Source organism: Python bivittatus, unplaced genomic scaffold (assembly GCF_059951505.1).
Source record: "Python bivittatus isolate LINGU-HERP-01145 unplaced genomic scaffold, Pbiv_v1 ctg000100_np1212, whole genome shotgun sequence".
In the NCBI taxonomy this organism is placed as follows: domain Eukaryota; kingdom Metazoa; phylum Chordata; class Lepidosauria; order Squamata; family Pythonidae; genus Python; species Python bivittatus.
Window position 1 is genome coordinate 2241697 of NW_028277038.1, and position 10404 is coordinate 2252100.

The window sequence follows — 10404 nt, forward strand, 5'->3', positions numbered from 1 at the left end:
ACCGCAGTACTTATAAATAACGGCAAGGAAAACCTGAAGCTTCTTTTCCTTCCGTTAACTCACAAAACCACCAGGGGGAAGAAAACGAAACACAATAATTTATTACTTATAATGCATACTTAACTTCTTCCAAAAATAAAACTATGTGGTGCTATCCATTTATATGCGTTAAACCCCCTGGGGGAAAGGAGCCCTGTTTTTTTATTGCTCCTAGAGAATTACCCAGCAGTTTGTGAATTTTGGAAGACAGCGTGCAGAAATGCAACGCCTTTTTTCGTTCTTTTTAATGAAACCAAAAGCCTTCATTCGTCCACTCGATCTTGGAAGTATTCATCAAAAGCAGAAGATTGCTCTTCCTCTGATTCCTGTAGGAAACACAACATTTTGGAATTATTTGAGATTGGATGGGTGTCCAAGACAGAGAAAGACCACAGTACTTACTTACACTGCAACTGTTCTTGTAAAACTGTTCTTGTGAAACTTGTTTTTTCCTGCACAACAACCTTGTGAGGTAGGGCGATCTGAGATACAGTGACTAGCCAAATCTTACTCCCTGGGCTTTCACAGCTGAGCCAGAAACTGAATTTGGATCTCCCCTGCCTTACTCCAGCCCCTTGACTCCACCCCCACACTGCCTTGGGACAAAGTTAGCTGCCCGTTGCCAACTGTTACTCCTCATCTGCTTACACTCTGAGACGTTGCGCCCCTCCTAGCATTCAGGCAAAGAGCTCTAATCCCAACTCCATTTTTTTTCGCTGGAGGTGTGGTGGATCCAGCCTGAACACCCAGGTGCTCAAACACTTCACATCTGACTGAACTAAGATGGCCTTGGGTTGGTAATGCTGGTGGGGCCCCAGAAAATGACAGCAGCTTTTGCCCATGGGGCCTGGCACCTTCACCTTGGGCTCTTTAAATTCCAGATCTTCCCCGTACTGAATGGCGAAATCAATGTGCTGAAGTACAATGTTCACGCTCTCCTCGTCGGAGCGATCAAGAGGCAGGAAGCGAACCATGCTGTAGTCATCAATCTAAACAAAACACATCCGTCCGTTTGGAGAGAAAAACTACAGACTGGATCAGTTACTGTTAACATCGTCCTTAGTGTGACAGGTTGCCTTCAAACGATGTCTTTGTCCTCTCTTGCTCATGGATTGGGAAACATCTTCCCGTTTTCAACCAATATGGGGACTGCTAATTTAGGCCAGGCAGAGAAGGACACGGGGAGCCATGGGTGGAAATAAACAAACAGCACTTACTAAGCCACAGATAGCTTTCGTCAGCTTCTTAAATCGCCTGCTTTTGAGCAAATCTGTTGAATCTTCCAGCACAGAATACATGTCAGGATCCAGATATCTGGAAGAAATTCACTAAGGTTTAAACTACAGCAGTTTCCCAACAAAAGCATCATTCTTTTTTCCTTTTTTTTCTATGCCTCTTAACTGTTTTTTTTTTAACTGCAAAACTTCCTTTAGGCTTTGCAAGAAGTGAAATACAGAAGATCCAATCAAGTTGAGGACTGAAACCAACCTTCCCAGTGTCCCAAAATCTAGGCAAAGCGGAACCATTTCTTGTTCACACTTACTTTTCAATTTCATTTTTTGCTTTCTTGCTCAGCAAGTCCATCTTGGTCATGACGTTAACTTGGGGAATCTCTAAGGAAACCATAGCACTGAGGGCTGCCATCGCACCGGAAATAAACTATTGTCAGAATGAGACAGGACATAAGAAGAAAATCAAAGGAGGTCTGCATACGTCCCATTTCCCAAAACATTACCTAATTTAACCACCACAAAAGGGGTCACTGCAAACCCAAACAAAAGATACGCTGAAGTTCTGCAACTATACAGAACAAAATGAATGACTTCTCACTGATCATCCACAGCAGGGAATTTCAATTTTTAATACCTCTGAATCAGTAAGATACCTTAAAAGATTCCACCATGAATTGAGAATCGACGAGAAAAACACCACAGACACGAAATTCCCACTGCTGCAGCTGTTCTACAAACTGTTTCATCACTGGCAAATGAGTGTAGAGTTCAATCTGACCTAAAAAGTACAAATATGTTTATTCACTTCATCCATCCCCCTCCACCCCCCTCCACTAATTCCACAGAAGAAAACCTCAAGTTCACTATGGGGAACATATTTAAAACTAGAAAGAATCAGACATCAAACAAGAACAATCACAAACTGACATAGCAAATAAAAAAAATTAAGCTAGTTTAGTGTCTCCCTGCTAAAGCTGGCCTGAACTCACAAGGCACCTTTCCTCACAGATATTTATGGGTGCTGGAGAAATCAGGAAGGGATAAAAGCAAACTCTTCCGCTATCATAAAATGAGATATACCTCCCCTCTTTACATGTTTCTTTAACGTACCAAAGTTCATGAGAAGGATTTCTTCCATGCTAAGGTTCCAAGGCCACGTAGTGCCAGAAAGATTACAGCTGCTGAATTTCCACAGCGTTAGAATTAAAGCGCAGGGAGAAAAGCCGAACCAAAGGCGGCCGAAAATCCCACATCCCTCATCCTAGAGTCCGAAAGGCTTACCCTAAACCTTTCCTCGGCTTACCTGGGCAATCGAAGAGGATATAATCGTCTTCCACGTGGCCGAGGCATTCTTCCAGCCAATCGAAATTGTTCGCAAAATACTCCATGCAAAAAACTAAGCCGCCATTGGGGCCAAACCGGAGAGAATCGTCTTCCATGACGTCGTCCACTTCAATTAACTCCCGGATATCTGAAAGGCAAAAGGGGGGACCATCAGGGCAGAGGTTCCCAGATTCCGTGCCAGGGTCAGTCCGATGTCAGCTCCTCGGGGCCCCACGCGGGCCCCCGTCACAAGGGAGACCCCCCTCCTTACCTGCCATGACGTTGTAGTCAAAGTGTTCTGCCGCTGGATCGAGGTTGACCACCTGCACGGAGCGGTTGAGGGCTTCGCAGTGCTGGGCCAGGATGGAGCAGTAGGTGCTCTGGAGGAGGAGAGGATGGGTCGGCAGCGGCCAAGGCCCCCCGCCCGCCCGCCCCCCAGGGTCCCAGGTTGGCTCCTCTGGCCTCACACGCCTGGAGCCCTGCCGGGGCATCCGGGGGGCTCATCCCTGCAAATGGGGGAAATCAAGGCGCAAGGAAAGAAGGGTGGATCTGAGACAGCGGAACCACCCACCACTAGATGAGTGGGGTTCAATTCCCAGAATTCCCCAGCCAGCATGGGATGGGATGGGAATTCTGGGAGTTGAAGTCCACCCATCTTCACATTGCCAAGCTTGAAAAACACTGCACTAGATTACAGAAGTTCATCCCCACCCAAGGGAGCTTGTAGCCCCCAAGGCAAAACCACGTATCCCCCAAGACTCACCTTCCCGCTCCCCGCAGGCCCCATCACCAGCTGGGCATAGCGAGGCATTGCCACCCCTATGCCAAGCCGGCCCTCGGAGAAAAGGAAACAACGAATGTTAAGTCGCTTGACCCAAAGAGCTGCCCGTAGCAGCGTTCTCAGCCCTTCCTTCCGTAGCTCTATGGTTTGGGGCTCACTTCCGCAACTACGGCAAGTGGCAGAGCTCAGGCGAAAGAAGTCAAAGGCAGCGGCGTTAACCCTTGAACGGCCACAGCCCCCCCACTAGGGCTACCAGATCCGGGCTGAAAATAATCCGGAGGACCAGGCGGGGGCAGCCAAATGATTTCTTGCCGCCATCAAGCGGTCGCCCGGATGCTTGCAACGTAGATGCTGGCTGGGGTTGACGGCAGTAGTCGTCCAACACTCCTGGTGGGGACCCCAAGGTTCGTCCCATCCCCATTTTCTATTATTATTAGACTATTACTATTAGGTAAATATAATAATAATAATAAATTAATATTTTTTGTTTTAATTACCGAAGTACAACCTATTCCTTTGCTGCTATTTTTTATTTTATTTTATTTTAATTTTTTTATTGTTTATTTTATTATTTATTTATTTGTTTGATTTTGTTCTGCTGTTTATTTTATTATTTAATTAGCTTTGTTTTGTAATTTATTTTATCGTTTGTTTATTTAATTAATTTTATTTTGTCATTTGTTATTTATTTATTTTATTTTACTCTTTCGATTTAATTTGATTGATTATTCCTTTTGCTGCGCGACCCGTTTCTTTCTTTTCCTTGCTGCAAAATCGAAGACCTCGCCGGGGCGCGGGAGGGGGGAGAGGGAGGAAGAAGAGAAAACCCGAGGAAGGGCAGCCGCGGTCTTCCCTCCGGTCCGCCACTACGGTGGCCGGGGCGGCTCGGCTCGGCTCGGCTCGGCTCGGGACGCCTCTCGCGGGGATTGCGGCGCTCTCGCGAGATCTTCCGCCCGCCCGCCCGCCCTCCCTGCCGCTGCTGCTGAACGGCCGGCGAGGCGACCGGCGGCGGGCGCTGCAGGGGCGTGCGGGTAAGGGGCGCGCCCGGCCCGGCTCGGCTCGGCTCGGCTCCTGCGGGGCTCTCCGGCTTCCCCCGCCCGGGCTGGGCCCCCGGGCACCCCGAGACGCCCCCCGCGCCCTCTCTCTCGGGGGGCTCTTTCCAGCGCCGGCGGCGCCTCCGCCTTGGGGGCTGCGGGGTCCCTCGGGGTCCGGCTTGGCCACCGTCCGGCGGGGGGGATGCTGGGCGGCTTCCCCAGCTGCCTTCCCCCACCGGCTTGGCACAAAGGCTCAGTCAGCCCTGGCGAGGGGGCGCTCCCTGGGCACAGCTGCCCTTAGGCTTCCCGGGGGGGTCTCCCATCCAGGGACGGGGCAGGCCCGATCCTGCTCCACCTTGGGAGGTGGGACGCCCGGCTGGTCTGAGTCAGTCGGATCTGGGAGCTGCCCCTTGACCATAGCCTGCAAGCACCGCCGGGCAGTGTTTCTCAGCCTCAGCAGCGATACGCCGGTGGAGTTCGATTTCCGGAATTTCCCAACTACCTTGCTGGCTGGGGAATTCTGGGAATCGAACTCCACCCATCTTAGAGCTGCTGACACTGAGAAACACTGAGCTGCACCTTCTGGGATGAGGCAGTTAATCGATCTGAGCAATAAAAATAAACACACACTGACACCCCAAAACGGAGAGCCACCCACTCTGAGTAAGTGTCTCCTTGTGGCTGGCCCCATCTCCCCCCACCTCCTTTATTACTGCCTTTCCTGGAGGGTCTCTTTCTCCTTAAGGATAAGCATGCATGCCCACTCAGGGCGCCCACTGCCTTCCTCCGGTGCCAGCAGCCCTGCCCCTAAAAGAATGCATTTACTGCACTGGATTGTTAATTGTTTTTCTGACTTGCACACACGTCCCCCCCAAGAGTTGTGCCCCTGCTGCCTGTTTATCCCTCACCTTGCCCAGCGTTCCCCAATCAGGTGTCCCCCGATGTTGGATTTCAGAAGGAGGCGGGATTGTTCTGCCCGCGTGGAGGATGAGGCCTGGGAATCACGGCTGCTGCTTCCCTCTGGTTCCTTCCACGGAAGAAGATCAGATGCAGAAGCAGAGCTATAGCAGATTAACGCAACAAGCAGCGATCTCAGAACACATAGATTCAGAACCAGCTCCACAAGCCCAGACTCAAGGGCCACTTTTTAACTTGCCACCTTTATCATCTTGAGAGGCCAATCGCCTGTTGATTTCTAGGTTCGGCGCTTGGACTGAAAGTCTCTGGTTCCCGGACTGGTGAGATGGCGACGGAGGAGCCTCTGGTCCCTGACTATAGGGGAGACCAAAGATGTAATGCCAGACCAGATGCAGACTACCCCCTTCGAGTGCTCTACTGTGGAGGTACGTGTGAAAAAGGCAGGGAAATGGGGAGACAAAAAATGATAGTGGAAGATCTCTTTTCTGTTCCGAAGCCTCCGCCCAAACCTGGAGCAAATCGTCAGCCATTTAAAAGGGCAGAGAGGGGTATTCTGAGATTTATAGTTATGTCCTTTCCCTTCATCTGCCCCCTGGCGTGGCTGTGAAGATGCTGGCGAGCTAGATGTTTAAGTTGAAATTTTGGTGGTTCTATGGTAGGCACTTTTATCTGCTTTACACCGAGAATCCTACCTTAAAAGCAACCAGCTTCATAAGCAACAATGGTGGGTTTCCTCCCACTCGTCCTAGTTAAGACTAGTTGCAGGTTATCCAGGTTTGGAGAGCAGAAGATGTGTTTTAGCTAGTGCTTCTCAACCTCAGCAACTTTAGCTGGCTGGGGAATTCTGGGAGTTGCTGGAAGTCCACACATCTTAAAGTTGCTGAGGTTGAGGAACGCTGACCGAGAGTGTGAGACCGAGTGTCCGGACTCTTCCGGAAGGGAGGTAAGGATCCTGCGGCTTGTTGCAGCTCACGTGAACGAAGTCATAAAGCAGCCTTTCCCATCGCCGGACTGTCCAAGGGGGCTGTACTTCAGCTGCGGCTATGCGGGTGTGCAGAGTGGATGGTCAGGATAGAATACAGGCTCAGATATCTTCCGTGTTTCCGTGTTTTTAAAAATTAAAATAGGCTTTCGAAAAAAGAAAGGAATTAATACAGTCTTTATAATTTAGCACACAGTGTAAAATGCTGTTCTGTGACTAAGATTTCCAGTTCATGGTAGGAGCCAACACGCAAATGAGAAGGACCGGTCTTAAACATAGGGTAGGCGGCCTGTGGGTTCCCTGATATGATCAGATTACAATGTCCAGTATCTCTTTCTATTGGCCATGCTGGCTGGGGCTGCTGGGAGTTGTAGTACAGGTGAACTTTGAGAGACCTTGTGGATGTCCCTGTCTTACATAAGATTTTTAAACTGGATGATAGAGGGAAAAAAGGATCATTGTTTTAAACTTTTCCTGTTTTCTTCCCCAGTCTGTTCCTTGCCGACAGAGGTGAGTTGCTTACTTTTTAGTTTTTGCTTGGTCTGTGCAGCCAATGGAAAAGGGAAGTAGCTTGAAACTGCAGCTAGAGCTCTTTTTAAAAATATTTCTCCTGTACAAAGATTTAACTGGAAGTCAGTGGAGTAGCATATTGGTTCGAATTATGCCAGCTCAGTCTATTCACAGATGCATTGATCCATTTTTTTTTTTTTTAATTTGTGCCTCTGAATCGGAAAGCAAAAATTTGGCTGAAGGAGCAGCACCAATTTTCCGTAGAAATCTATAAATAGGTGTCTGTTCCATATTGTGACTCCCCTCCTGAGATCTGCAGTGGTGGAATCCTTTCTCATCCACTTTACCCCTTGACTGGTTTCTTGATGTTCTTAACTTGAGGATATCTTCTGGATGTTCTAGCAGATTTGGCCATTTATGTTTCAGTGAAATTTGGAAAGACTTATTGGAAAGGTCTTGGAAAAATTATTGGAAGTAATTGGAAAGAATCGGAAAATTATTTGTAGGCATGGGAACCCTTCCTTAGACTAGTTGGTTATCTGTGTTCCCCCTCCCCTCCTTTAAACAAGAAGAACTTTGTATTTTAGTTCTGAACAATTTTAGCAGCTCCGCAATTGGAATTTGTGATTGCAGGTTTAAAAAAATAAAGAAGAATGAGTGGATTTAAAAAATGTGTATCCTATCCACCCTCTGAAAAAACTCCCAGCCACTTTGAATAACAGCTTAAACAAATTATGTAAAGGTTTCAGTTTTGCCAAATCAAAGCTGGATTAGGTTTACTTCTCATGGTTAAAGTTATTTTAATTTATCTTCAAAGGCCAGTAAGATTGAGCATTGGTGAGCTATGCAAGACGTGGAATCTCAGGTGGCTGAAGTCCGGCGGCTTGTATTAAAGGAAAAGATAACCTGGATCAGATCTTTCTTACACTGTGTGGAAAGACAGTCCATAGCACACATTGAACCGAGAGCATTTCTTTGCTGTTATGTACAAGTGCTGAAGATTTGTGTTATGCTCTATACATCTGGCCATTCTCAACAAACAATTTTACTCTGGTTTTTTTTCCCTCCAGTATTGTGAATACATGCCTGATATGGCAAAATGCAGGCAGTGGCTGGAGAAGAATTTTCCAAATGAATTTGCAAAGCTTACTGTAGGTAAATAATCTTTGTGACATTTTGAGGGTGGCATTTCTGCCTCAGTCCTGTCCCCCATTTGTCTGGGAAGCCGTTCCATTAAAGGCAGCGGGGTTTCTGGGGTCGAAAAGGCGACTCAGGAGCCGCACCGTCCCTCTCCGTGAGAAAAGAATAACAATAGGTCGGATTAATTGGCTAAATTAAAATAACTCTCAGGGATTGTAATAAGGGAGCCCCCTAAAGAAAGCCCCGTAAAGAAATCTCTAGCCACTTTTTTTTCCTTTTTTTGTAGGACTTCAGGATCACTAATAACTCTGTGTATTTGAATTCTAGAAAACTCCCCTAAACAGGAACCTGGCATTGGAGAAGGTCAAGCAATGATGGGTGAAGAGGAAGAAAAGAAAAAACAAAAGAGAGGTAATGATTAGCTGGATACAGCTTTTTGGTTTGTTTTTTTTAAGTGTGTTTTAAAGCATAGCTCAGCTTTCCTCCTCCTGGTGTCCTCCAGGATTAAAACCCCAGACACATCTGGAGAACCGCAGGCTGGGAAAGGCCTGCCCAGCTGTTGCTGGGGGCCTTGGGGGTGGAGTGCAGCTGTGCTGGGCTGCTAGAAAGCCAGCAGTCCGTTTTTTGCATCCTGCAAGCTAGATTTTGAGAGGATATTGATACATTTTCCATTTCTGCGTCCCCTGCCCAGGTGGAAGGGGTCAGATTAAACAGAAGAAGAAGACAGTGCCTCAGAAAGTTACGATAGCCAAAATTCCCCGAGCAAAGAAAAAATACGTCACGCGCGTCTGCGGCCTTGCAACTTTTGGTGAGTGAAGGGAGGCTGTGTTTTTGCTGGGGTCTCTGGACTTGATTGGTGGGGATCCGCTAGTGTTTAAAAAAAAAATCTCTCTGTGGGGCTACTTGCATGTTAGCAAAGAGACCGGGCTAGAATCAGCCTTTTGAACCTGCAAATCAATATTCTAAAAGATGGGAGAGAACCCTTTGAATGTGGGCCTACAATTTGGGGCGCAATGTAGGAAAATAGAGCTTTTTCTTTTATAATCTGACTCAGTGGTTTTACACTCTGACCAGCAGGGACTCTGGGATTGCTCTTGTAAAGCCCCCCAGACTTTGGTGGCTTAGACCAGTGTTTTTCCAACTTGGCAACTTTAAGGTGGGTGGACGTCAACTCCCAGAATTCCCCAGCCAGCATGGCTGGCTGGGAAATTCTGGGAGTTGACATCCACCCATCTTAACGATGTCAAGTTGGGAAAAACACTGGCTTAGAAGGTCATAACCGATCCAAGAGAGCACTGGGGCTTTTCTTGATCTTTTCTTTTTTTTTCTCTTCCCCAAACAGAAATAGATCTTAAGGAAGCCCAAAGGTTCTTTGCTCAGAAGTTTTCTTGTGGTGCCTCAGTCACCGGGGAAGATGAAATCATCATTCAGGGAGATTTCACAGATGACATCATCGAAGTGATTCAGGAAAAATGGCCCGAGGTAATACACTGAACCTCCTCTGCACGGGTTTCTGTTAAAGAACTTTTTAAAAGTTCTTGGCTTGGAGTCCCTTCCCGGTGGCATTTAAGACTTTGCAGTATAGTTGCAAAGGTGGAATTCCATGATATCCTGGCCGTGAATTCGAATCCGACATTGTGAGAGGTTAATTTACTATGAGGGTTGTCTCTTCCCTGAAATGGATTGATTACAAGCCATCAAGTCATTGTCCACCACATAGATCGATTTTCTCCATGACTTCCCTGAAAAGTATCCCATAATAGAAGAGGAAATTTGGCTTAGAAACCCTGAGACTCGTACTCTGAGAGACATGACATACGAGGAAAGAGGTGGGGAGGGAGGAAGGAAAAAAAAAGGTCAAGCTTGAGTTACTCGTTTTGTTAAACTAGTTAAAAATTACTAGTTGGGGATGGAAACATTCCAGACAGTCTGATTGACTCTTGCCTGGATAAAACCTGGAGACGCCTTAAAGCAATTTAGTTATTTGCACCCCACCCCTGAAAACCACCTTTAAAATTCAAGATATTCAGTTCATTTCTGTATGGTCCTTTCTTATGTAATAACGCTTTTGAACTTCTGTGCTGCAGGTGGACGATGATAGTATCGAAGATCTAGGAGAAGTAAAGAAGTGAGGTTCCTTCTGAAACAGCAGTGACGCCAAGTTCCTGGCTTTTTTTTACAAACGCCTAATTCTAGCCAATGTAGCCAAAGTGAGGCTTTTGTGGGGCTTTTCCTGATAGGACTGTTGAAGAAGCTTGTTCCCTGATGGCATTTTCACTGTTGCGTATTTGCTGCTTTTTATTTTTTATTTTTTGTCTGTGATTTTTGCCAAAGTTTAAACTTGGGGGAAGCGAGAATATCAGGCTTCTGCTGGAAATAGAGATTTAATCAAATAAAGAAGTTACTGTTCTTCGCGGCATGCGTTCTTCTTTTTCTTAACCCAAG

At 46.9% G+C, this 10404-nt stretch overlaps 2 protein-coding genes across 2 annotated transcripts; one reads left to right on the top strand and one right to left on the bottom strand.

Moving 5' to 3' along the window:
- Nucleotides 1-77: 77 nt before the first annotated feature.
- GPN3 (GPN-loop GTPase 3) lies at nt 78-3516 on the bottom strand. Its single transcript, XM_007441775.4, has 8 exons — nt 3358-3516; nt 2866-2974; nt 2575-2742; nt 1925-2049; nt 1583-1698; nt 1257-1353; nt 900-1028; nt 78-365 (listed from the first exon to the last, which is right to left on the bottom strand). The coding sequence occupies exons 1-8, from the start codon at nt 3403-3405 to the stop codon at nt 303-305; spliced, it is 855 nt and encodes a 284-aa protein (XP_007441837.1). The 5' UTR covers nt 3406-3516; the 3' UTR covers nt 78-302.
- Nucleotides 3517-4251: 735 nt separating this feature from the next.
- DENR (density regulated re-initiation and release factor) lies at nt 4252-10333 on the top strand. Its single transcript, XM_088135232.1, has 8 exons — nt 4252-4406; nt 5609-5752; nt 6800-6819; nt 7890-7974; nt 8287-8370; nt 8651-8767; nt 9302-9441; nt 10047-10333. The coding sequence occupies exons 2-8, from the start codon at nt 5653-5655 to the stop codon at nt 10089-10091; spliced, it is 591 nt and encodes a 196-aa protein (XP_087991358.1). The 5' UTR covers nt 4252-4406; nt 5609-5652; the 3' UTR covers nt 10092-10333.
- The last annotated feature ends 71 nt before the right edge of the window (nt 10334-10404 follow it).

Excerpts from the sequence above, each read along its gene's own strand:
- GPN3 (XM_007441775.4), bottom strand. The coding sequence starts at position 3,405 with ATGCCTCGCTATGCCCAGCTGGTGATGGGGCCTGCGGGGAGCGGGAAG. Across the intron at positions 2,743-2,865 it reads TGACTACAACGTCATGGCAG|ATATCCGGGAGTTAATTGAA; the intron begins GTAAGGAGGGGG and ends TTTGCCTTTCAG. Across the intron at positions 1,029-1,256 it reads CGAAAGCTATCTGTGGCTTA|ATTGATGACTACAGCATGGT; the intron begins GTAAGTGCTGTT and ends TGTTTTGTTTAG.
- DENR (XM_088135232.1), top strand. The coding sequence starts at position 5,653 with ATGGCGACGGAGGAGCCTCTGGTCCCTGACTATAGGGGAGACCAAAGA. Across the intron at positions 5,753-6,799 it reads TCGAGTGCTCTACTGTGGAG|TCTGTTCCTTGCCGACAGAG; the intron begins GTACGTGTGAAA and ends TTTCTTCCCCAG. Across the intron at positions 8,768-9,301 it reads CTGCGGCCTTGCAACTTTTG|AAATAGATCTTAAGGAAGCC; the intron begins GTGAGTGAAGGG and ends TTCCCCAAACAG.